Below are 27513 nucleotides of genomic sequence, written 5' to 3'. Positions count from 1 at the left end.
ATCACGTGTGTGTGTGTGTGTGTGTGTGTGTGTGTGTGTGTGTGTATATATATATATATATATACACAGCGCCTTGCGAAAGTATTCGGCCCCCTTGAACTTTTTGACCTTTTGTCACATTTCAGGCTTCAAACATGAAGATATAAAACTGTAATTTTTTGTGAAGAATCAACAACAAGTGGGACACAATCATGAAGTGGAACAAAATTTATTGGATATTTCAAACTTTGTTAACAAATAAAAAACTGAAAAATAGGGCGTGCAAAATTATTCAGCCCCCTTAAGTTAATACTTTGTAGCGCCACCTTTTGCTGCGATTACAGCTGTAATTCGCTTGGGGTATGTCTCTATCAGTTTTGCACATCGAGAGACTGAAATTTTTGCCCATTCCTCCTTGCAAAACAGCTCGAGCTCAGTGAGGTTGGATGGAGAGCGTTTGTGAACAGCAGTTTTCAGTTCTTTCCACAGATTCTCGATTGGATTCAGGTCTGGACTTTGACTTGGCCATTCTAACACCTGGATATGTTTATTTGTGAACCATTCCATTGTAGATTTTGCTTTATGTTTTGGATCATTGTCTTGTTGGAAGACAAATCTCCATCCCAGTCTCAGGTCTTTTGCAGACTCCATCAGGTTTTCTTCCAGAATGGTCCTGTATTTGGCTCCATCCATCTTCCCATCAATTTTAACCATCTTCCCTGTCCCTGCTGAAGAAAAGCAGGCCCAAACCATGATGCTGCCACCACCATGCTTGACAGTGGGGATGGTGTGTTCAGGGTGATGAGCTGTGTTGCTTTTACGCCAAACATAACGTTTTGCATTGTTGCCAAAAAGTTTGATTTTGGTTTCATCTGACCAGAGCACCTTCTTCCACATGTTTGGTGTGTCTCCCAGGTGGCTTGTGGCAAACTTTAAATTACACTTTTTATGGATATCTTTAAGAAATGGCTTTCTTCTTGCCACTCTTCCATAAAGGCCAGATTTGTGCAGTATACGACTGATTGTTGTCCTATGGACAGAGTCTCCCACCTCAGCTGTAGATCTCTGCAGTTCATCCAGAGTGGTCATGGGCCTCTTGGCTGCATCTCTGATCAGTCTTCTCCTTGTATGAGCTGAAAGTTTAGAGGGACGGCCAGGTCTTCGTAGATTTGCAGTGGTCTGATACTCCTTCCATTTCAATATTATCGCTTGCACAGTGCTCCTTGGGATGTTTAAAGCTTGGGAAATCTTTTTGTATCCAAATCCGGCTTTAAACTTCTCCACAACAGTATCTCGGATCTGCCTGGTGTGTTCCTTGTTCTTCGTAATGCTCTCTGCGCTTTAAACGGACCCCTGAGACTATCACAGTTCAGGTGCATTTATACAGAGACTTGATTACACACAAGTGGATTCTATTTATCATCATTAGTCATTTAGGTCAACATTAGATCATTCAGAGATCCTCACTGAACTTCTGGAGAGAGTTTGCTGCACTGAAAGTAAAGGGGCTGAATAATTTTGCACGCCAAATTTTTCAGTTTTTTATTTGTTAACAAAGTTTGAAATATCCAATAAATTTCGTTCCACTTCATGATTGTGTCCCACTTGTTGTTGATTCTTCACAAAAAATGACAGTTTTATATCTTTATGTTTGAAGCCTGAAATGTGGCAAAAGGTCGAAAAGTTCAAGGGGGCCGAATACTTTCGCAAGGCACTATATATATATATATATACTATATATATAACAGGAACAAATTAACAGTAGATATCTACAGTTGATCAGTGAGGGATGAGACCACTTCTTTCCCAGATATTAAATCTGCTTTCTCATGATATAAATAGGAGGTAATACATCTATAAAATGACATCAGCATTCTTATTAGAATATATAAAGCAGACATTAACACATAATAACGGATGCTGCTGACATAAAAAATCCACTTACAATTATCGTTTGTGCACTTTTCTAATCAGGCACTCAATCCAAACCTTTCAATATTGAAGAAAGAATGGGGGGGGGGCACAGGGGATAAAAAAGCCATCATAAATAATCCATACTGATATATTATGTATGTGTGTATAAAAAGATCACAATTCTACTTAATCTATAAAAATTATACGCAGAGCAGGAACAGATTAATAGTAGATATTCACTGCTGATTATTGAAAACAATTTGTGAAATTGTCAGTCGATCTACAAATTGAAAAGTGTATCGCTTACCAATTTTAGCCCAAGAGTTAAATTGTTACTAAACCCAGGACCCTGCATTCACTATATCTGGGCCCCCACGGTACACAGAACATGAAAATGCAGTAATTTTAGTAAATATAAACTGCTAAAAACTTTTTCTCATAAGCAGTGTATAGCAGTCTTGTGACTTCTATCAGTTTCCAGCTGAGCACTGGTTAAAGCTTGTAGGAGGAGTTTTCATTCTACTCTGACTGTTCTATGAGGCTGCAGGACCCTTTACCCTCTGTCTGCACAGTACTGATTGGCCCTGTGTCGATCACATGCACCCTCTCCCCCCCGCCTCCCCCCCACAAAAAAAGAAAACCTCTATAGCACCAAACTAAGCATGTGCAGAGTGACCCTAAGGCTCTGTACTATTAAGAGATGGACTGGGGACTGTGGAAGAAGGGTAGGATTAGGGAAGACAGGATCAAAGATCTTTTTTTATACAATACAGAGGATTAACTCCTTAGGTTCCATAGTAAGTAAAACAAGCATGCTTTACTGCAAATAGTGACTGATTTTACTGTTGTGGGTTTAGTAACACTTTAATGGTCTAATTATATGGGGTATCACTGGCTATTTACTGGGTATTTAAATGAAAGTCAAAGTATAGAAAAACCTTTAGGCACTGGTTAAAATGAAAAGCCACTTTACCAGCCAGTCTTTGTTTTCCTTTTTTTAACTATTGTTCTTTGTTACAGTTTAAGTGAAGTCAGTATGTAAATATGTAAAAACAAACAGACAACATAGTGAGGCAGTACATGTGCACTTGCATGCAGTGCCAGTACAGTACCTTATATTTATATTCAAATAATAACCAAAAGAGCGAACCAGATAACATGATATCTACACTAACAAGACTCCAGCCTCTGCAAGCCTAAAGGATAAGAGTGAATGGGAAAGGTTGACACAGGGAGGTGGAACAGAGGAGAGGGAACAATGAAAAAGAAGCTGGGCGAATTGAAAAAATGTAGGTCTAAACATCAGATTAGTACAGAAAAAATTAGCAAATTTGATGGCCCATCTAAAACATAACAAAGTGCACCATGTGAAATCACAGGGCTGTTCATGTTAAGTAACAGAACGATTATGAGTTATGTGGAATAATTAGGATAGAAATATTATAAGTCATCTTTGAGCTGTGCATATATTATCCAGTAGCCAATAGGCCCAATTGTTTTAAAATTTAGTTTACAGTGCATTTGAGCAAAGAGAATTTTTGCCGAGAATTTTTGAGTGTCTTTTTTTTTCCAGGATTTTGCCAATGCTAGGTTTGCTGTTAATCGGGTATGCCTGATGAAATGTTGTGTGTCTTGAGGCCAGGAATCAATTCCTTTTCACAATAACTCCAAGGTTGGATCGGGGGAAGTAAGAAATTTGGGTAACCAAAGAGATTAGAAGTTGTCTGAGTAAAATTCATAGGTGCCAGGGGAACAAATCCAATTATTTCTGATTATTTTGAAAGAGAAATACAGTTTAAGAGTTGCCATATCTGCATAGCAGTGGTGATGGTATCTAAGTGAGATCTCTTAGGCCCCTTTCACACGGGCGTTCCGTATGTCCGTATATCAACCCATCCGTTTGCTGGTGATATGCGGACATAATGCATGTCAATGGGATTGCGGATGACCATCTGCTGACATCTGATTTGCGTCCTTTCAGTTCTGTTCCGTTTTTTGGAACAGAAGAGAACCCTATTTTTCTTCCGTTTAAAAAACAGGACGCAAAATCGGATGTCAGCGGTGTCATCCGCTGACATCCGCAATCATATAGGCATACATTATGTCCGTATATCATCCGCAAACGGATGGGATGATATGCGGACATACGGACCGGATGACACAAGTGTCATCCGTGACCGTAAAAAAAAAAAAAAAAGTGCCGCAGTGGACGAAATAAACTGAGCGGCTGTGTGAAAGAAGCCTTAAAGCGGAGTTCCACCCGAAATTTATACTTACCTCCATCTTCTCGCTCCCGGTCACCTGAAAAACAAATGGATAATCGCAATTTTTTTTTTTTTTTCACTTACCTTTTAGAGAAAATATACTCACCTTACTTCCTTCTTCCTCCCCTCGGCGGCCACGGCGATTCGTCACTTCCTGGCTTTTGCAATGATTCCTGGGAGCTGAACGTCATAGCTCCCAGGAATCATTGCGCCTGCACCGGCCCCGACGTCAGTTCCGGGGCGCGCGCGTCATCCCCTTCTAAACAGCTTCTGGGCATGCCCAGAAGCTGTGGAGGGATGACGCGCGCGACCCGGAAGTGACGTCGGGGCCGGTGCAGTGCATCGTGGGACCGAAGAAGGAGGAAGAGGACCGAAGAGGACGCGGAAGAGGATCGTGCTGGCTTCAAGCTGCCCACACCTGAGATGGCAGCGCTGGAGAAGACAATTTCAAGGTAAGTATATCTCCTGAAAGGTAAGTGCAACCCGGGACAGATCAGAGGCTAGCCATTGTGGAATGTGCTAGCCCTGACTGTCCCGGGGGTATTTTTGTAAAAAAATGTATAACCAGGGTGGAACTCCGCTTTAATTTGTTGTGTTAAAAGGAAAGCTCCCAATAGTGAATTAGGACTAGTAGATATAGCATCTGATTAAACGTGGACTCGTCTCTTTTGTTTTGAGATGTGAGATGCAGGAAAAGCATTACCATAATAGAGAGAGTTATCCAAGGCCTGTGGGAATTTTTTTGCAAGACTGGGAGAGTTTGTGGGCCTGGTCATGAGAAAATAAAGTACATTTAAATGAATATGTCATCTGCATTAAGACCTATTTTATGCTCTATGACACCTATTATCAAGCCAGAGATATTGAAGTTTATTCGGATGGATTATGCCCGGGGGTTCGAAAATGAATACAAACATAAGGGGCAAAGCGGCAATTCTTATCTTGTGCCATTAATTATATTATTTGGTTTAGAAAGCATACCCATGTTCAAAACCCATGTACTAGTAAAGGTTTAAAGTGGTGTTATAGCTGATCCAAGGAAACTAGATAGACCAAAGAGAATTCGATAGTTAAGTCTTCTTTTAGGTAGCCCCAGTGCACTCTGTTGAATGCCTTTTCTGCATTCAAATAGAGAAGTGAATTCACCCAACTATGGTCCATCCATTAGAGTAAGTCAGTAAAATCTCTAGTGCCAACAGGGGCTTGACAGCCAGCTACAAATTTGGCTTGGTTGGTAAGACCCATTGGGATATAGTTTGGAGAAGTCTATTAGCTAGCAATTGGCATATATTTTTACATCTGCATTTAGGTGGGATATAAATCTGTAACACTTTGTCAGTTTGAGGTTCTCTTGGTTTAGGTATTGTAACAATTAGTGCTACCAGTGTTCCTTTAGTGAATTGGCCAGTGGCTGCTACCTGATTTGAGCAAAGGTGTGGTTCTAGTATGTCTGTAAATGTTTTTGTAGTGTTAGTTGATAAATCCATTGGATCTCTAAAGCCTTGTGATGTGGGTGTTCCCTGATTACTTGTTTTATTTCGTATAAAAGGGTTGGCTAGGGAGGATAATCACTCGGTTGAAAAAATTGGGTAGGTTACCTAAGCTTTTTTGTGAATTTTGGTCCATTGCAAGATGTTGAAATCTAGTGGTTAGAGTTGGGCGAACAGTTCGGGCTGAATTTGCAGTTTGTTTAGCAGCTGTTCGCCTTACCAGACGCCCTGCAATGTACTGCACAGTGCATTCTAAGCCCTGATTGGGCAAAGCATTGCCCAATCAGGGCGCAGTGATAAGCTGGTTGTAAGGGGCAGGGCCTGGGAAGCCGGCTGCAACGTCCATAACAACCGATGAATTATAAGCTGTCAGTGGGCTTCCCCACTGACAGCTGAAAAAAAATCCATCATTGCCGGCAATAGGAAAGTGAAAAAAAATGGAGTGGGGTCCTCCCCAAAATCCATATCAGATCCATATCTGAGCCTTCAGCCCGGCAGGTCAGAAAAGAGGAGAGGGGGGCGAGCGAGCTGCCCCCCTCCTTAACCATACCAGGCCACATGCCCTTAAGATGGGGGGGTCTTTGGGGTAGGGGGGGACTCTGCAGGATCGGTAATGTCATAAGAGCTCAGTGTCACCAGGTGATGTCACCAGGTGGCCCCTCCCCTACCTTTATAAGAACTGTCCAACGGCAAGCCAGGCATTTGCCAATTTGCCTTAGTTGACGGCGGAGTGCTTTTTTTTTTTTTCTTTTTCGGGTCCGGCAGTGGCGTCAGCCTCGTGATTGATGATGGATCCATATCGAGGGGGACACTTTTTTATTTTTTATAAAGGAGTTGTCATAAACCGCTTCCTTTTTTTTTTTACACTTTTTTAGTGAATGAGTGGGGTATTTATTCATATGGGGGGCCTTGTTAAAGGGGGCTTCAAGATTCAGATATGCCCCCTGCCCACAGACCCCCACAACCACCGCCTAGGGTTGTCGGGAAGAGGCTCTTGTCCCCATCAACATGGCAGAGCCCCAAAGCAGCCCCCCCCCAATGTTCAGGGCCCCCACAACATTTTTTTGAACATTTTTCTATTTTTAGCAATTTAAATATCATTTTGTTTCTTTAGAAATGTCACTTTTGCTGCAGCAGGTTTTTAATACATGGTACAGATGTACCACTTTACAGGCAGACTAAGGGGACCCCTCAGGCAGACTAAGGGGACCCCTTTATATTTAAAGAGAGAAGAAAGGGGGGAGAGGCGCCACTAAGTGCAGTATTATAAGGAATGCGTTCATTGCAAAAGATTAAAAACACTTACAAACAAGTAAGAAATGGTAGGCAACTCTAGGAGTGGAGATCTATCTCCTACTGCTGTATCCTGGAGGACTTGATAACTTCAACGTCATTGGGGCTGAAGGGCTGGTGTTTCTCCACAGTACTTCCGCATTTGGCCAGCATGGAACACGGAAGCAGAAGTGATGTCATTGGTATGGGGCGGGGAGTCCTTAACACAGGGTCCGCGGAGACTAGAAAGCGAGGCTATGCGCCCGGAGCTGACAGCTCCTTCTCAAGGCCTTGAGTTATGGCTTTGCCCCCTTTTCGTTTGTTGGAGAGATGGTGCAGCATTCCTTTGACCATTAGACTTTATACTCAGTGATATCTTATATGATTCTATTATTGGTTTCTATTTTTTTTAAGCTAACAATAATCAATTCTTGCAATTAACAACTTGTTTTAAAAAAAATTCTGCAGTCAATATCTACTGTTCATTTGTTCCTGGATATTGCCCACCCCCATACAGTGTTTGATTGAGTGTCTGATTAACCGAGTACACAAATCAAGTTATTACTGCCTAATTATCTCCCAAGGAAGCAAATTTAATATCTAGGAAATGCGTTGAGTGGTCTCATCCTTATGCAAGTAAAAGTTTGAAAATATGAAGATAATTGAATCTGGATAGTAACAAGTATCTCTCTTGTATATAAGCCAAGCAGTAGGCCTTTAGATGATATTGTACTTATTGATGTATTTTTCAGAATGTAAAGAGGGTATTTGTAATGGCACTTTACCTTACTAAGTACTATACAGTAGTAATATTTATGTGAACAAGAATAAGTCTTTAGATGTTTAATATAGTTTTTGGGACCATGTTCATAGTTATTGTTACCTTTGAAGTCACATTTGGTAATTAAGTATGTTCGCAAAATAAAATTGGGATGTTGTGCTATTATTACCATCAACCAAGTAATATTATTGAAGTAAACACTAAAGTATACCATATATTGCAAACCAGAGATGCCTGAGGAATTGAAGGAGCATAGGCATGTACTCATTTAGACTGGATTACTGTTGTCTATGTATAAAGCTAATATAGCACTAAACAAGGTAGCTCAGCCAGATAGGAATGAACACCATGTATTTTACAGAAAGCCGTTTCAACTCTAGGTGGGCCCTAAATGTGCACTAATTGATATGTTTTGGATTCCCTAAGAGAGTTAACTTCTACGTCTGACATAGAACAGTTAAAACCTAAATCACCTTAATACACATAACACATTTTGAAAGTAGCCATTTTCCAGATGAGTTCAGGTCTGTGCCATAGGTCGAGCTGTTGTTGCCTCAGAGAATGAAATTAGGAATACTAAGGATTGGTCTATGTAGACCAATAATGTTTTGGAGGAAATGCTGTGTCTGGTATTATATGTACCTCTAGGTATCCCCAGGTTCATGTAACCTTTGTGCCTCAATAAAAGCAATACAGAGTTTTTTGCTATGTTTAAAATTGTTTCCAGATACTTTGGTGCATATTTATGTACCTCTTGGGGACTGATGAGGAAGTGTTTGAATACATAGAAAAGTGGTAGGATGACTTTGTGAGATTTTTTTTATCAATTAAATAACCTAAGAATTCCTGGTGTACACAGAATTGGACGTAGTATCATCCAGACAGTCAGGCCACAAATTGAACAGCTAGGCTAAGCCTAGATTGGTGCCTGACCATACCAAAAAACTAGGTAAATGTACAGTACCTCTAGGAGCAAAACAGTATCAATCCCAAGTTATCTCATTTTGATTGCTCAGGGATCATCAACTGTTATATATATATATATATATATATATATATATATATATATATATGTGTGTATATATATATATATATATATATATATATATGTATATATATATATATATATATATATATGTATATATATATATATATATATATATATATATATATGTGTGTATATATATATATATATATATAATGGTGGCTAAACTTTTTGTGACAATATTGCATCAATGACAAGAGTGTCAGACTGGGTTCACACTTTTAGGGGGTGTCTGCCATTTATTTTTTGTAAAAATGCCCCTTTATGTTATGCACACATAGGCATTTAAAGGCAGAAAAAAAACCCCACTACCCACGCATCCAGGAGCAGCAGCATTTTGGCAGAAAAAAACGCTTGGCGCATGTTAAAGCTTCTAAATCTGTGTTAACACTAGGCGCGTCAAACACTTGAGTGCTATTAATTTCAGTGGCCAGAATAAATTAATGAAATTAATTGATGCCCAATGCTTGATGCGCCTAGAGTTTTTTTCTGGAAAAACGCTCCTGCTAGGTGGAAAGGTGTTTAGGAGAGCTGGGCAAAACACCCTATGTGAATGGGGCCATAACAGTAGGTCTACACTAACCAGCTGTCACCAGAAAGTCTATGCCACAGCCACTTGTACTACACACCTCTCACTGATTTATTATTTTTTATGTATTTGGTTATGGGTTGCTTTTGTGTTATTGAGGACTCTTCCTTATTTGATTTGGTGGTGGGTGCTGATATAATGAACTGCATGCTGTTTTTGTTTATTTTCTTTGTATTTGTTGACTGTTTTAAATAGCAATCGTAAAGAACCTTTAAAAAATCTGTCAGTGATGCTTTTGCTTTTTAATGCTATCTTGTCTTGAGCCTGTTTTCAATGACATCTATTATCAGATTGAAATGGCGATTGAGACACTGCAAAAGTCTGACGGCCTTTCAAGTCACAGAAGTTCACTTCTCAACAGCCATGTAAGTCTATCTTTTAATACTACCTTCCTTCTGCATGCATGATTTCTGGCTATTTCTTTTCTTTCATATTTTGTGCATTTCATTTTTACAAAAGCACAAGTTCCTTTTTCATGTATCCTTTAAAAATGAAAGTGTTAAAAGTGTATTTAATTTCAATTAGAATGAGTCGGTCATTCACACTAAAAATGTATTTTAATCATCACTAAATTTGTAGTTGTGTTACATTATGTATCTGGAACTTGTGCTTTTCAGTTGTCCTCTGAATAAACAGCAAGACATGGCTTGTTTTATCCTCATTTTATTTTATGTGGATCAGTATAAAAAAGTATTTTACCTATTTAAATACAAGTACACTTTATATTACACTCTACATTCTTGCTGTACATTATTGTTCTTGGTAATGTCACAAAACTGAAGTTGACTGTAAAAAGTAATCTGTATGCATTGCAGAGGAATAGTGCTACTCGTGTTATCTGTTTCTTGTAAAACAATATGACCCCGCAACTGGTTCCAGGAGTGAGATCTCTAACATCCTGCATTTTGTGGAAGTTGTCATAGTCATTGAACTGCAAACCGTATAAATGGAACCTTGGATGCAAGGAGATCTTATTGGACTAGTAACTTTCATTGGACCACTGTGCAGTATGTCTTTTACTCCATAATTGTACAACCCAAGTTTAAAAAACTTTGAGATGCTGTGTAAAATCTACATAAAAACAAAATGCAATGGTTTGAAAATCTCAAACTCATATTTTATTCACAATAGAAAATCAAATGTTTAAACTGAGAAAATGTACCATTGCAAGAAAAAAATAAGTAGTTTTAAAATGGCCAGCAGTTAGTCTCAAAAAAGTTAGGACAGGGCCATGTTTACCATGGTGTAGCATCCCCTGGGAACTGGGGAGACCAGTTGCTGAAGTTTTGGGAGATGAATGTTGTCCAATTTTTTCCTGATATAGGATTCTAACTGCTCAATAGTCCTGGGTCTTTGTTGTTTTTTTTTTTTATTTGAAGATACGCCAAATATTTTTAGTTATTGAAAGGTCTGGACTGCAGGCAGATAAGTTAAGCATCCAGACTCTTTTACTTTAAAGCCATGCTGCCATCATAGATGCAGTATGTGGTTTAGCATTGTCCTGCTGAAACATGCAAGGCTTTTCCTGAAAAAGATGTCGTTTGGATGGGAGAATATGATGCTCTAAAACCTGGATATTTTTTTCAGCTTTGATGGCGCCTTTCTATATGTGAGTTTTGGCCCAGAGAAGACAGCAGCGTTTCTGGATTATGTTCAGATATGGCTTTGATAGAAGTTTCACTTGCATTTTTGGATGTTACGATGAACCATGATCACAGACAGTAATTTTTGGAAGTATTTCTGAGCCCATGCAGTGATGTCCATCACGCAATCATGCCTATTTTCAATGCTGTACCGCCTGAGGACCCGAAGATCACAGCCATCCAATATTGCATTTCAGTCTTGCACACAGAGTTTTCTCCAGATTCTTTGACATTTTTTGATGATGTTATGTACTGTAGATGGTGATATATTCAGGTGTTTTGCAATTTTAGGTTGAGGAATATTATTCTGAAATAGTTTGACAATTTTTAGAGGCAGCTTTTTGCAGATTGGTGAACCTCTGCTCATCTTTACTTTTGAGACACTCTGACTCTCTTAAGATGCTAATTTTTTACCCAATCATGTTACTGACATTTTGCCAATTAACCTAATTGTTTGCAAAATATTCTTTCCGCTCTTTTATGTTAGTACTACTTACTTTTCCAGCTTTTTGTTACCTTGTCCCAACTTTTTTGGAGGTGTTGCTGCCATTAATTTCAAAATGACCTTATTTTTTTGGGTAAAATGGTACATTTTCTCAGTTTAAACATTTGATATGTTTTGTATTTTCTATTAGAAATAAAATATGGGTTTTTGAGATTTTCAAATCATTGCACTCTGTTTGGTATGTAGATTTTACACAGCACCCCAACTTTTTTTGAATTGGGGTTGTAGGTGTTATTTTTCAGCATAAAAAGGCCAAAAGTAAAAAAAAGTCATAACATTCCCTAAAATGAAGTGAAATGTCCTTGTTGTCACTTATTTACTTCTGTTTTCTTACTTAAGTTATTTTACCTTTTTATTAAGTACATATCTGTCTAAAGTTTTTTTTCTCACCTATGTACAGACTAATAAATAGCCAAAACATGACAATTGTCAAAGTTAGAAATCTCCTTTCACCCTGTAAGGAAAGTCAAATACTGTAGCTGCTGACTTTTAAATATTAGAACTTACCTGTCCAGGGTTCCTGCGATGTCAGCACCAGAAGCCGATTTTTTTATCGGCTCTTGGGTGCTGCCGCCACCATTCAGGGTAAGGAAACCTGGCAGTGAAGCCTTGTGGCTTCACAGCTGGTTCCCTACATCTGCTTTCCCCGGCAGCGGAGGAAGAAGGAGAGGGGCCAAAATTCTGAGGGACAGTGCCACGGCGCTGTCTCCCGGAAGTGGGGAAGGGTACCTGTCAAAAACAGGTACCCATTCCCCTCTCTCCCCTGAAAGGTGCCAAATGTGGCATCAGGGGGGGGAGCATATAAGCGGAAGTTCCACTTTTGGGTGGAACTCCACTTTAAATATCATATTGGATTTGTATTGTCACACGCTTTCTTTAGAATCATGTGTCACCTTCCTTTATAACAAGGCAATACCTGATATAATGAGTCAAGATCCAATACATACAAACTGTGTTTTTCATGATTAAACATCTCTTCCAGTTAACCCAATTTTATTCTCTAAAGCAAGTGGTGACACATTTCCAAGATTAGAGTCCACCCTTTCATAGAGGTCAGATCTTCATAGCGCTATTAAAAAAATGTTCTTTCTGAAATACCCGGGTTCTTCAATGACTCTGTAAGGCATCCACCTTGCAGGATTTATGTGGGTCTTTGATGCAATAAGGACCGGACCTTCTCCAATTATTTGGGCAAACTACGCTCACTTGACTCTGCTCTGATATCACGGAGAGGTGAGCAGAGGTAAGTGTGGCAATTAAAAAAATCTTTTACTGTTTTGTACTAATTGTGGTACCATAAATGTCCTATTTTAAAAAAAATTCAAAGTGTAACTTACAAAAACCTGACAGTGGTTCTACCTCTTTGACACTCTAAAACCAAAGAAAACATTTTGGCTATCATTTTGCTTTATAGCAATTTACACTTGACAAGCCCCATGCTATAGCTTTAGTACACCTCCATAAAATAAAGTGTAGGCCCCCCTCCCCCCAAATAATCTGTAAATGCATGCAAACCTGCAGGTTGACCTTTTTTTTTTTTGTTATATGGGTGTGATTAGGATGTTAAGGGATTATATGTCAAATCCCTTGTTTCTAAAAAGCATTCCTCTTGGCATATACCGTAATATTACCTACAAATGTTTGTGTGCCTACTGCAAGACTGTAATGTAGGAAACACTTTATTGGTAGCTTTGGATATCTGTAGCTTTGGGAAACAAGATATCCAATGTTTTTTGTACAATATATTACATAATCTTGGTGCCAACGCATGTAATGTAGATGCCAGAGTGTGATAAAACATTAATATCATTCATAAGACAAATGGCATGCTTTGCTTCTTTTAATAAAGGCATATCAGGTCATATGGTGTATAATGATGTATTACCATTTAGCATGGATTACCAGGGTAAGTGGCTACTTTATTAAAGTAACACAATAAATAACTTTTAAAGAAAAGATCGAAATCAATGTAATCATTTTTACTTTGGTTACACAATGGTAATGCTTGTTTTTTTTTCTTGTCAGGTAATGTTACATTATATACATCTGAGTAACGAATATCAGGAAATTAAAGTGAAATTATAGGTCTTTGTAATTTGGGGTTTAATGGTTATTACAATTTCCTGGATAAGAAGTTTCTTAAGATGTAAGCATAGTAGAAATATATACATTAAAGGCTACCAGATATGCAGTTCCTGAGCAGTAAAACAAAAATACAAGGTATTATGGATTCCATTGCCAGGACAGTTTTTGATTACCACAATGTATTTATCTTTTTACTCAAATATGCACATAAAATAAATCACACCATTCACACTAATAATATGTGCATGCATGAATCATGTGTGTATTAGTTTTTGTGTACATTTTATATGTTAATACACATTTGTAGCACATGGTAATGCGCATTGTTTGAATAATATTTTTAGCACTGATTACTGTAGTAATGTCACTGGTCCCCCCCAAAAGTGTCAAAAATGTCAGTTAGGTGTCCGATCTGTCCACCGCAATGTCAGAGTCCCACTAAAAATCGCTGATCACTGCCATTACTAGTAAAAAATAAATAAATAATAAAAATGACATAAATCTTTCCCCTAGTTTGTAGACGCGATAACTTTTGCGCAAACCAATCAATATACACTTATTGGGATTTTCCTTTAGCAAAAATATATAGAAGAATACATATTGGCCTAAAATGATGAAAACATTGGATTTGTATTTATTTATTTTTTTATTATTGGGAATGTTTTATAGCAGAAAGTTAAAAAAAATATATTTCTCTTACGTCCTCCGACAGTCGCCGCCTCTTCATATTCGTCACAATGGGGGTAATTGACCTTTGCTCCGTAGGAGTAGCTAGGCAACAGAATATGTCAATATTAAAGCTTTTAACATATCCCACCCCCGGGGGGTGGTCCCCTCAGTCAATACCCTCCTACTTCCTGTATCCATACCTCAGTTTCATTGTCTAGCTTTCAGGAGTGGCTGGATGTTTCTAAGCTGGGACATTTTGTCTCAGCCTTTATCTTCTTTTTTGATTTTATTTGAGTTTTTTTCTCTCTCTTTACCTAGCTGTTACTTTTGTCAGCATTAGTTAGTTCTTCTGATGAAGAGGATCGTGCGGGCTGGGTCTCGGGCTGGCCCCCCTGGTCGCAGGTTGTGGGCCAGTGGCTTCCCAGCCTGCCATCGAGCGTTCAGTCAGGTATTTTTCCTGGCATATGTGAACGACCCATCCCTGTTCACTGCAGGGATGCTATGGTGAGGTGGCTACCTCACTGGACGCCATGCGGTTTCGCACCGCAGTTCTACTGCGTCCTGGCTGCGACTCTCCCTGTCACATGTGCAGTGGCTTGATCGCTTGTGCGGGTTCCCCACGCCATTCAGGAGGTAAGTGTACTTTGTGTGGGGACCTGTATGTGTAGTGGGTGTCAGTCTGGGACTGTGTAACCCTGCATGCCTGTTCACACTGTTGGGCTCCCTGTCTGGTTTTATGCTGCTGTGGGCTGCAAGGAGGGGGGCTGTTGTACACTGTTCAGTGTTAATACTGTGAATATTTGTGTGACATGCTGTATGTTATAGGACATGATGTTATACATGTTGGTGCATACACACGGCGGTCCGCCATTTTTATAATAGCTGCAGGCGTGTGCTGGCCATATCTATGTGATAGGAGCGGCGTTTTTGGCGCCAAGCGCCGCCATTTTGGCGGCGCTCGCTCGGGCCGCATGTCAGCGCTGCATGCTCTGCCTTTGCTGGTCCCTCACCGGCGGCCATGTTTGTGGAGCCTTCCATAGGCTTGATAGGAGCGGTCTGTGTTTCATCGCTTCCTTTCCCTGAGCAACAGCGATCGGTGCAGCAGCTGAGTGGTCTCTCCAGGTTTATCTTCCTTATCCCTGTATTCCTTGCCTAAGTTTTGTGTTTATCCCTGTGGGGGTCGGTGTGTGCTTGTGTGCGGTGGGCTGTGCTCGCCGCGCTGTTAAGGGGGCAGTACTCCTTTTCTTCCTAACACACTTTTGGGGGCATGGATTCTCAGGAAAGCAAATTTCCTCTCACCTTAGTGGGGGGCCAGGGGACTGCTGCTGCTTCCCCCGAGGGGGGTGATTTGGCTACTGTTGTGGCTAACCTTGCTGCTCAGGTGCAAATGCTTGTGGCTGCTCAATCCACAAAATGGCCCAGAGTTTCAATTTCCTCTGATTCAGAGGGTGATGGTGATGGGGCTGCTATGGCTGGGGTCTCCTTATCGGGGTCCTGTTCGTCCCTCGACCTTGTAGGGTCTGAAGTGGAGGCTGAGGTTGAAGGGGTTGATAATTCCCCCCCTGGCTCATCTGAAGAGCTTGCACTCATAGATGACTTGGCTGCTTCTATCAAACAAACACTGCGTTTGCAGGATGAGCCTTGTCCTCCTGCTGTCCTGGCCTCTTATGGGACGCAGCGAAGACGCAAATCATCGCAGGTTTTTCCTTGCACTGAGGATTTTCAGCGCGCTGTTAGTGAACAATGGCGCAATATGCGGAAGCCATTTGCTGTGCCAAGTAGGTTCAAGCTGCGTTATCCTTTCTCACCCGCTACTGATGAACGTTGGTGTGTGCCGCCTCCGGTGGATCACGCGGTGGCGGTTTTGAATAAATCCACTGCGATTCCTGCTGAGGATACCCCGGTGTTCCGGGATGCCATGGACAGGAGGCTGGAGTCTCTTGCCCGTCATACTTTTTCGGTTACCGGTTCCATGCTGAAAGCTATTTTTGCTTCTCTTATGGCAGCTCAGGCTGTCGCGGATTGGACGCAGGTACTTAGGCGCGTCCTGGTGGCTGACTCTGCCCCTCCGGCGACGCTGGCTATGGTGGATCAAATCCATCAGGGTGTCATGTATTTGTGTGATGCGGACTTTGATATAGTCCCGTTGGCTGCACGTGCGCACAGCGTGGCGGTGTTGTCACGCCGCCTGATTTGGCTGAAGTGTTGGTCTGTGGACAAATCTTCGCGCAAAACCTTGGCTAATCTACCCTATACGGGATCTCGCCTTTTTGGCGAACCCTTGGATACGCTGATAAAAGGGATCACAGGTGGTAAGAGCACGCTCTTATCCCAATCCCACAAGGCTAAGGTTGCTCCGGGTAAGAAGCATGCTTCTTTTCGGCCCTCTCAGGGGTCCTTTCGTGCCTTTCGGTCGCACTATAAGGGCAAGCCCTTCAAAGGTCAAGGCTCCGAAAAGAAGCCGTGGACAGGTAAGCAGAAGTCCGGCCAGTCCGGATCCGCTGTCCATAACAATGCGGCCTGAAGGGGCGCCCTCACCCAGTTCTGGGGTGGGGGGACGTTTGCTCGGTTTTCTTCAACCCTGGATGGCCCGTGTTCGGGACAGGTGGGTTCAGGAAATCGTTTGATCTGGCTACAAGATCGAGTTTCTCTCTCGGCCGGCGAGCAGATTTTTTCCCTCAAATCTTCAACTGTCTCCGGAGCGGTTGCGGGACCTGCGAGCTCAGGGAGTGGTGGTTCCGGTGCCTCATCGGGACAGATTTCGGGGGTTCTATTCCAATCTGTTCACCGTGCCCAGGAAGGAGGGCAAGGTGCGTCCAATTCTGGACTTAAAGGCTCTGAACCGCTTTGTGCGGGTTCGCAAGTTCCGCATGGAATCCCTGCGGTCAGTGGTGGCTGCCCTGGTTCCGGGGGAATTCATGGCCTCCATCGACTTGAAGGATGCGTACCTTCACATTCCAATTTTCGAGGGTCACCAGAGGTACCTTCAATTCGCCATTGCGGAGGATCATTACCAATTGGTGGCGCTACCCTTTGGTCTCGCTTCGGCTCCACGGGTGTTCACCAAGGTGCTTGCACCGGTTCTGGCTTTGTTGAGAGCCCAGGGCATCTCTGTCCTGGGGTATCTGGACGACATTCTGGTTCGGTCTGCGACCAGCCAGGGTCTGGTGAAGGACCTGTCCGTCACGATGCAGACTCTGCAGGAGTTTGGTTGGACGATAAACTTTCCAAAATCGACGCTGTGCCCGTCGGTTCGTCTTCCCTACCTGGGAATGATTCTGGACTCGGTCCAGGCGAGGGTCTTCCTACCAGACGACAAGCTCAGGACTCTTCAGGAAGAAGTCAGGTCCCTCAGGGACGTTCCGTGCTCGTCACTCCGGACGTGCATGCGATGTTTGGGATTGATGGTCTCGGCTTTCGAGGCGATTCCCTTCGCCCAGTTTCACACGCGGGGTCTCCAAGCAGAGATCCTGTCCAGGTGGGACGGGCGACCGCAATCTCTGGATCTCCAGATTTCATTGGGCCATCGCACCAGAAGGGATCTTCTGTGGTGGCTGCAGTCCCCGGCGGTGTCGGGGGGCTTCGTCCTCTCTCATGGACGGTGGTCACCACGGATGCCAGCCTGTCGGGCTGGGGTGGTGTTCTGGGCGTTCTGTCCTCCCAGGGAACTTGGTCGGAGGAGGAATCCTCCCTTCCGATCAACATTCTGGAATTGCGAGCGATAAATCTCTGCCTTCGACGTTGGACGGACAGGCTGCAGGGCCGTCCGGTTCGGGTGCAGACGGACAATGCCACGGCGGTGGCCTACATCAACCACCAAGGGGGCACCAGGAGTGTCCGAGCGGCTCGGGAAGTGGCTGACATTCTGTCTTGGGCCGAGACACACGTCCCGGCGATAACGACGGTTCACATTCCGGGGGTGGAGAACTGGCAGGCGGATTATTTGAGTCGCCAGTCCCTGGACCAGGGGGAATGGTCCCTCCACCCGGATGTCTTCCAGATATTGTGCGCGAAGTGGGGTCTCCCAGATGTGGACCTGTTCGCGTCTCGTCTGAACAACAAGGTGAAAAGGTTCGTGGCAAGGACGCGCGATCCTCGGGCAGACACGTCAGACGCGTTGGTAGCTCCGTGGCATCAGTACCGACTGATGTATGCATTTCCACCGATTCAACTGCTGTCCAGGTTCCTTCGCAGGTTGAACTCGGAACGGCACACGGTGATTCTTGTGGCGCCGGACTGGCCTCGCCGGTCCTGGTACGCAGACCTCGTGAATCTGGCGGTCGAGGCCCCGTGGCGTCTGCCTCTTCGAGAAGATCTTCTGTCTCAAGGACCGATATTCCATCCTGCTTTACAGTCGCTGGCTTTGACGGCCTGGCTGTTAAAACCGAGGTCCTGAAGGATAGGGGTCTCTCCCCTGAGGTCATTCACACTTTGATCAACGCGAGGAAGTCTTCCTCGGGGAAGGTCTATTACCGTACTTGGAAGGCCTATTTTGCCTGGTGTGAGTCCAGGGGGTGTTCCCCTCGCACATACTCGGTGTCTAGGGTGTTGTCCTTCCTTCAAACGGGTGTTGACCAGCGTTTGGCGCTGGCTACGATCAAGGGTCAGGTTTCTGCGCTGGCCGTTCTCTTTCAACGTCCTGTGGCGTCTAGCTCCTTGGTTAGCACCTTTGTTCAAGGCGTGCGACATCTGGTCCCTCCTAGGAGGGAACCTCTGCCTCCTTGGGACTTGAATCTTGTTCTGTCCGTGTTACAACATGCTCCTTTTGAAAAGATCAGGGAGATCTCGTTGTCCATGTTGTCCAAAAAGGTTGCTTTTTTGGTGGCGATCACTTCGGCTCGCAGAGTGTCGGAGCTGGCTGCTTTGTCCTGCAGGTCTCCGTATTTGGTCATTCACTTGGATAAGGTGGTCTTGCGACCTAACCCTTCTTTTCTTCCGAAGAGGATTTCGGGATTTCACCTCTTCGCTCTGCTCGAAGCCTAAACATCCGAAGGAGGTGGATTTGCACTCCTTGGATGTTGTTCGGGCGATTAGGGTTTACCTAAGATCGACTGAATCTTTTCGTAAGTCGGATTCTTTATTTGTCCTTCCAGAGGGACCTCGGAAGGGCATGGCGGCGTCGGCTTCTACCATCGCCAAATGGATCAGACAGACCATTGAACAGGCTTATGCTCTGAAGGGACAAGTTCCCCCCATGCCTGTGAAGGCGCACTCTACCAGATCTCTGAGTACGTCTTGGGCCTGTCATCATCGGGCTTCTGTGGCCCAGGTGTGTAAGGCGGCGACTTGGTCGTCCGTTCACACCTTCTCAAAGTTCTACAAGGTGGATGTTCAGGCATCGGCAGATGCTTCCTTTGGCCGCAAGGTTCTTAGTGCGGCAGTTCCTTAGGGTCCCTTGTTTTTAGACCCTTGGCTGTTTGGGATATGTTTTTATCCCTAGGTTATTTGTTTTCCTGGGTTGTTGCTCCTGTTGAGCAAGTTTTTTTTCGTGCTGCCCAGCAGGTTTCCTTCCCTTGGTAAGGTTCCTTTCTCTGATGTGGAGACTGCGTTGCCTTAGGCGCGGCTGCGTTTCCCACCCCTCATGTTTACACTGCTTTGGGACGTCCCCATTGTGACGAATATGAAGAGGCGGCGACTGTCGGAGGACGTAAGAGAAAACGGAATTTTTGTAAAATCTTACCTGTAAAATTCCTTTCTCTGAGTCCTCCGACAGTCGCCGCCTCCGCCCCTCTTTTGGGGTTTGGTTGTATACTCTACTGCTATTCTACTGAAACTGAGGTATGGATATAGGAAGTAGGAGGGTATTGACTGAGGGGACCACCCCCCGGGGGTGGGATATGTTAAAAGCTTTAATATTGACATATTCTGTTGCCTAGCTACTCCTACGGAGCAAAGGTCAATTACCCCCATTGTGACGAATATGAAGAGGCAGCGACAGTCGGAGGACTCAGAGAAAGGAATTTTACAGGTAAGATTTTACAAAAATTCCGTTATTTTTTTTTTTCAGAATTGTCTTTTTTTTTGTTGTTGTTAATATCACAGAGGTGATCAAATTCCACCAAAAGAAAGTTCTTTTTTGTGGGAAAAAAAGAACATCAAATTTATTTGGGTACAGTGTCGAACGACCGTGCCATTGTCAGTTAAATTATTGCAGTGCCGTAGCGCAAAAAATGGCCTGGTCATTAAGGGGTAAGACCTTCCGGTCCAGAAGTACATACAACAAGAAAAACCCTCTGGATGGGACTTTTAAGGGCAATAGGTAGACAAAAGTATACATTTCAAAAAAGTATGGAAAAATACAGAGAGAGAGAAAAAAGGAAAAACATATAAAAAAATCACATGAATCCAGAGAAAACCTCCTGAGTGGTTAAAACAATGTCATGTTGTTACACAATATCATACATTACACCTGAAAGTGGAGAAGAGCATATTCTGAAAAACATAGACAGGTGAGACCCAACGCGTTTCGAAAATGGTGAGGTCAAATTCTTCCTCAGGGGTCTATATGAGCACAGCTATGTATAGATGTCTCCAATCACAGATGCTCAGATGTTTTGAATGAAATGACCGCATATTTAAAAGAACCAAGCCAGAGTATTGCATACAAGGCTGAAATCAGTCAGTACCAGAGCGGGCCACAGGCCAGGATCCAGGTGACCCCCAGTGTCTGCAAGGGGCATGAGTGAGAGACCTCCACTCTGCCGAGTATAGGTTGGCAACTTCCGGTCCAGAAGTGGTTAACATATCTAAACAACAACCAACATATACTATTAACATGAACTTAAGTAAACATCTAGCCACCCAGACAATGTTGTGATTAATCAGAGATCTCACTCCAGGTCAGACTGCCCGGCCCCAAGGTCACAACAAAGTACATTGCACATCACATACCATCCCACAATGATTCAATAACAATGGTTACAGGTGTTACAATAATAATCACCTGTTCAAGAGATGAACAGACTGACAGAAACAATAGGTGACTTAATGATCACAATTAACAGTTGGAGAAAGACACATAGGAGGCACGCTATGGGAGAGACCTCCCTACAATAAACAAATTATATAAGGAGATCCCAGACAGGTTGCTTTGAGCTGATGAGATTAACATCTGCTTTGAGTCTCACCATGTGAAGCAGTCATTGCTGGTTTGGGCCAAGAGACTACAAATATGTATATGGATCCTCCAATTCCCAGAGTCTGTTTTGGGAAGACATGGACTTATATCCAAAATAACATTACTCCAACATTATTTCAAGGTTCCCCCCTGCACACACCTCCCAAAGCGTAGTGCTCCCTTAAAATCGAGGGCCCATAGTCGGTAAGCAAGGGGCTAGCCTGCAGTCCCCTACAAAAGCCTCTGTCCCAGTTGAGTCTGTCACTGCGTGTGTGTGTGTGTATGTGCATATTGACTTTGACTTTTTATTTCATAAACGGGCATTTGCTGAACTGTTTTATGTTGACGACATAATTTTTTTTATTTTTTATATGAATTTGCCTGCATAAAAACAGAAAAGTATACAACCCTATTCCATTGGTAATCATGGACCTTAGGTAGTTGGTGAGAAAAGGCAGGAAGAGGGCTTTTCATGTGATAACAACCACTTCCAAAAGTTGGAAATGCCTATTAACTGTCTGTTGTGCACATCTTCACAGCTTGATTGCCTCAAATATAGTATTTTTTCAATGATCTTGGTCCTTAAAGCAGATCTTCACTGCATCACAAACCCAGAACACTATTCAAATAGTTTTTAGTATTAAAATCAAGTCCCGAACCCCCGTAGTACTATGTCGCTCGCCCAGGAGCCTGTAGGGGGCAAGCGCGCGCCCCCGCTCGTTCACGGCCAAAAAAATGACAGAGCTGACCTGCTGCAGTATATGTACTGCTGGCGGTTGGCAAGTGGCTAATAGATTAGGCAAGAATGATGTTCTTTAATGACATATAGCTTAAAGCTACTTTAACTCTGAACACTAGGAAGATATAAAATACACAAATGATTGCAGCTTTGTAATCATTAATACACCATTGAATTGTTTTTTTTTTTATATGCAAGCAGTGTACTTGAGCTTGATCTGGTATCTGAGAGTGTGAGAGCATGAAGCAGCACAAGCAGCCAATCAGTTCATGTGCTGACTGCTGACAATTAGCATGCCCCTTTTTTTTCTTGCCAGTAACAGATTGGGATGAGTTCAGGGCTGGGCCATTATGATGGGGGCTGAATGATGATAGTCATAAGACTGAGGACATCTATCAGCAAAATTAAAGTACTGTGGGAGAAATCTCTGGATTGAAGGCGAAGACTGCAGCAAAAGCTGGTTTTGGTTTCTTCTGCTTTTTTGGCTCTTCATTTTTATCTTGTCATTTTTGATTTTGCGTTGTGCTTTGTGGTTGCATTACATTGCATAGACATATAAATTAAGATAACTCCCTAAAATAGGCACTAAAAAGGTGCTTGTGAGGTATTGTCAGGAATCTTCTTATGTGTGTGTGAAGGAAGCCCCCGAGCCAGGGCTGTATGCAAAAGTTGACCTCTGGCATATCCCCAACACATCCCACAATGAAATACAGACACCTTTTCTCTGAGTGTTTTCCATGTGTGGACCTGCAGTTGTCTTGGTAACTAAATGTATGTGCAAGGAACCCTTGTCTGGCCACTCTTAATGGGGTGGGGGTATGTTAGTTTCTCTGTTTATGTTCATCTTCATCTTATCTGTTTATGTTCATGTCATGTTCACTGTATGATTCCTGGATTCAGAGATTATTAATTGCACCACTGAATGGTTCATTTGAAAATCTTGCATCTGCTTTATTGGCCTTTGATAGTTGCTATAAATAGTATTAGTTGCTTTGTTTTGCTTTTTTTTAGCTGTATCCAGTACACAATGTACTGGGAATTTTAATAAGACAAGTATCTGTACTGTGCCTCATTATTAAAGACTAATTAGGAATAGGTCATTATCTACCCAGTGCATTCATTCTCTCTAAATAGGGAATTTGTGCTTATCAGACCTGCTTTGGGGTAGGCAAAGCACAGTTCACCTTTTCCAAATGTATCTGTAGTCTAATTAACACAGATTACATGCAAAGGTCAAAGAATATAATTGATCTCACCATCAGACTTGTATATATTACAATATGTGTTAAATAATCCATAATTCTTAGCCAATGGTTAAGAGTTCAAGTACTTGATAGTTTTTCACTGTATGCCATACATACACAAAACATTTAAAAGGAACTTTTAATGTTTTTGTAACTAATACATTCAGTTAGCTAAATCGTTTTTTTTTTTTTTTTTATCTTCAATGTTTATTATATTAGGCTATTTCCCAAATTTTAAAATAGTATAATTACCTCCGTTCCCTTACCTCCGATAGTTATGTTGTAGAAATATTGAAGAGTACCTGTTTGGATGTTGTCAAATGACATTATAGGCAGATTTTTATTTAACAAAATGCCTTTTATTTTTATATTTTTATATATAAATATATATATATATATATATATATATATATATATATATACACAAACAGTATCTCACAAAAGTACAACCCTCACATTATTGTAAATATTTTATTATATCTTTTCATGTGACAACACTGAAGAAATGACACTTTGCTACAATGTAAGGTAGTGAGTGTACAGCTTGTATAACAGTGTAAATTTGCTGTCCCCTCTAAAGAACTCAACACACAGCCATTAATGTCTAAACCGTTGGCAACAAAAGTGAGTACACCCCTAAGTGAAAATGTCTAAATGGGTCAAATTAGCAATTTTCCCTCCCCGGTGTCATGTGACTCATTAGTTTTACAAGGTCTCAGGTGTGAATGAGGAGCAGGTGTGTTAAATTTGGTTTTATCACTCTCACTCTCTCATACTGGTCACTGGATGTTCAACATTGCACCTCATAGCAAAGAACTCTCTGAAAATCTGGAAAAAAGAATTGTTGCTCTACATAAAGATGGCTTAGGCTAGAGGAAGATTGCCAAGACCCTGAAGCACGGTGGCCAAGACCATAAAGCGGTTTAACGGGACAGGTTCCACTCAGAACAGGCCTTTCCATGGTCGACTAAAGAAGTTGAGTGCACATGCTCGGGCATCAAATCCGGAGGTTGTCTTTGCGAAATAGACGTATGAGTGTCACCAGCTTTGCTGCAGAGGTTGAAGGGGTGGGGGGTCAGCATGTCAGTGCTCAGACCATACGCCGCACTCTGCATCAAATTGGTCTGCATGGCTGTCGTCCCAGAGGGAAGCCTCTTCTAAAGATGATGCACAAGAAAGCCGGCAAACAGTCTGCTAAAGACAAGCAGACTAAGGACATGGATTACTGGAACCATGTCCTGTGGTCTGATAAGAAAACTTATTTGGTGTCAAGCATGCGTGGAAGCAAAAAGTACAAAGACAAGTGTGTCCTGCCTACAGTAAAGCATGGTGGTGGGAGTGTCATGGTCTGGGGCTACATGAGTGCTACCGGCACTGGGGAGCTACAGTTCATTGAGGGACCCATGAATGGCAACATGTATTTTGAAGCAGAGCACGACCCCCTCCCTTCGGAGACTGGACCGCAGGGCAGTATTCCAACATGATAGCGACTCCAAACACACCGCCAAGATGACCACTGCCTTGCTAAAGAATCTGAGGTTAAAGGTGATGGACTGGCCAATCATGTCTTCAGACCTAAACCCTATTGAGCATCTGTAGGGCATCCTCAAACAGAAGGTGGAGGAGCGCAAGGTCTCTAACATCCACCAGCTCTGTGATGTCATTATGGAGGAGGGGAAAAGGACTCCAGTGGCAACCTGTGAAGCTCTGGTGAACTCAATGCAAAGAGGGTTAAGGCAGAGCCAGAAAATAATGTTGGCTACACAAAATATTGACACTTTGGACCCAGTTTGGACATTTTCAATTAGGGGTGTACTCCCTTTTGTTGCCAGCAGTTTAGACATTAATGGCTGTGTGTTGAGTTATTTTGAGGTGACAGCAAACATTGTTATACAAGCTGCACATTCACTACTTACATTGTAGCAAAGTGTAAGTTGTCACATGAAAAAATAAAATATTTACAAAAATGTGAGGGGTGTACTTTTGTGAGATAATGTATATATATATATATATATATATATATATATATATATATATATAAAAGAACACACACACACTATATTGTTTAAAGCATTGGGACGCCTGCCTTTACATGTAAATAAACTGGCTTCCCAGTATTAGTCCGTAGGGTTCAATATTGAGTTGGCCCACACTTTGCAGCTATAACAGCTTAAACTCTTCTGGGAAGGCTGTCCACAAGGTTTAGAAGTGTGTCTATGGGAAAGTTTGACCATTCTTCCGGAAGGGCATTTGTGAGGTCAGGCACTGATGTTGGACAAGAAGGTCTGGCTCTCAGTCTCTGCTCCAATTCATCCCAAAGGTGTTAAATCGGGTTGAGGTTAGGAATCACTGATGAACTTGCTATAAAGCATTTGTAATTTTGTTCAGGTACAGTACTCTCCCACCATGCTGCATAGCCAGGCAGGCAACACCCTTATTTGCTGGTTCATCTTTGCAACTTGCGGTGGGAGGGAAAATAGTTCAGATTTATGTATTTTAACTGTGTATATAGCTATTCACACACAGTTCCAGTTTAAAGCTCCAGTCAGGTATAAAACAGATGTTAATGCAGTTACTTTTGAATGTAGCCAGTACCTGAATTTGACTTACAGCCTCCTTTAACCTGCAGCTTCACACTGCAGCTGCAACACCGCTCTAAGTGTATACTTTGTATGAACATCGAAAGAGTAGCTTTGTGTAACTTTAATTGGTTTTCATTAACACACTAGGGCTGATTCATTAGTGAAAAGGAAAATACTAGTGAAAAGGAAAAGTGCAATCTGATTGGCTGCTTTTTAGCAACAGTTGCATCTTTGCTGTTTTGTAGATATAGCAAACAAGGCCTGTTACTTTTATTTGGTAATTACATGAAAAGTGAGGGTTAAGAGGGTTAGTCCTGCTTTAAAGGTTTCTTCAAACCTGTTGTATATAGATTGTATAGATCTGTAGCAAGAACACTGAGCATGCTGCATTGCCTAGCTAGCATTCTGTCTTACAGCAAAGAGAATATCAATGAGATGTGAAATTCATGTTCTGCATTGTGCCCTTCTCCAAGAGAGACTCTTTTGTGATACTAATATCAAGCCTCACCTGCATTCTCTTTTCCTGCAAAACAACATGAATTCTAAATGCAGAAGCCAAGACTCTTTGATCTTGATGGTTTATCTTTTATGTTCATGTTCTGTACACCTGGGTCCTGAGCCCTTCTGTGGCAAAGGAAAGCTCTCAGTGCCTGTATTCAGTTTCTGGTCTATTTGTAAATGCAATACAGTTCCCATCCTTACACTGTTATATTGTCTTTTCTGCTTGTTTCGTTGCCCTCATCAGCTATCCACCTTTTTAGCAATTGTTTTCTCTATGCTTAAAAAAAAACACTCAAAAAACAACAATGTATAATGTGTCCCAAAGATGAAGTCTGTGGTATATTCTCTTCTTGCATTCTATCACAATAACAATATATTTGAGCTTCAGAACTATTGTTAGGAGACAATGTAATAATACAGCATTTATATTGGTTAAAGGGTGTTCTTACCTAAAGCATATTTCCACTTTTGCAGCCAAATTAGGATCATTTTTTTTTTTTGTTACATGTTCTCATTCACATAGCATAACTAGTGCAGTTTACTTTTTTGGATGTTCTTTTCTTTAAAGTGTTACTAAACCCACAACAGTAAAATCAGTCTGTATATGCAGTAAAGCATGCTTATGCTTATTATACTCACTGTGGAACCTAGGGGGTTAATCCTCTGCATTGTGTAAAAAGGCTGCTTGATCCTGTATGCACAGATCCTCCTCCTTCCACTGACTCCAAAACATGCCCGGATAAGACAGAGCCTTTAGAGTCAGGCTGCACATGCTCAGTTTGGTGTGTATTGCTTTTTTTTTTTTTTTTTTGGGAGAGTGCATGTGATCAGCACAGGGCCAATTAGGACTGTCCAGACAGAGGGTTTAGAGCCCTGCAACCTCATGAGACAGCTCAGTGCCATATGAAAACTCCTCCTTCAGGCTTCACTGGGAACAGATAGAAGTCACAAGACTGCTATATACTGCTGATGAGAAAAGGCATTTAGCAATTTATATTTAAGAAAATAATTGTATTTCCATGTTTAGTGTACTGGGGGAGACCAAATATAGTGAATGCAGGGTCCTGGGTTTAGTAAATCTTTAAGCTCCAAGA

At 42.1% G+C, this 27513-nt stretch overlaps 1 protein-coding gene across 4 annotated transcripts in view; it reads left to right on the top strand.

Moving 5' to 3' along the window:
- The window catches only part of RFX3 (regulatory factor X3), a 518367-nt gene that overhangs the window by 375224 nt on the left and 115630 nt on the right, over positions 1–27513 (top strand). For 3 of the 4 annotated variants that reach the window (XM_082243301.1, XM_082243299.1, XM_082243298.1), the window contains one exon: positions 9625–9699. The exons of the other annotated variant lie outside the window; for it this stretch is intronic. In XM_082243301.1, coding sequence (XP_082099427.1) covers positions 9625–9699 — 75 coding nt within the window. The remainder of the gene's footprint in view (positions 1–9624; positions 9700–27513) is intronic. 4 annotated transcript variants of the gene reach the window in all.

The sequence above is a fragment of the Pelophylax lessonae genome (genome assembly GCF_965119305.1).
Source record: "Pelophylax lessonae genome assembly, chromosome: 1".
Taxonomy (NCBI): domain Eukaryota; kingdom Metazoa; phylum Chordata; class Amphibia; order Anura; family Ranidae; genus Pelophylax; species Pelophylax lessonae.
The sequence above is the reverse complement of the archived record's forward strand: the minus strand, read 5'-3'. Positions and strand labels throughout refer to the sequence as shown.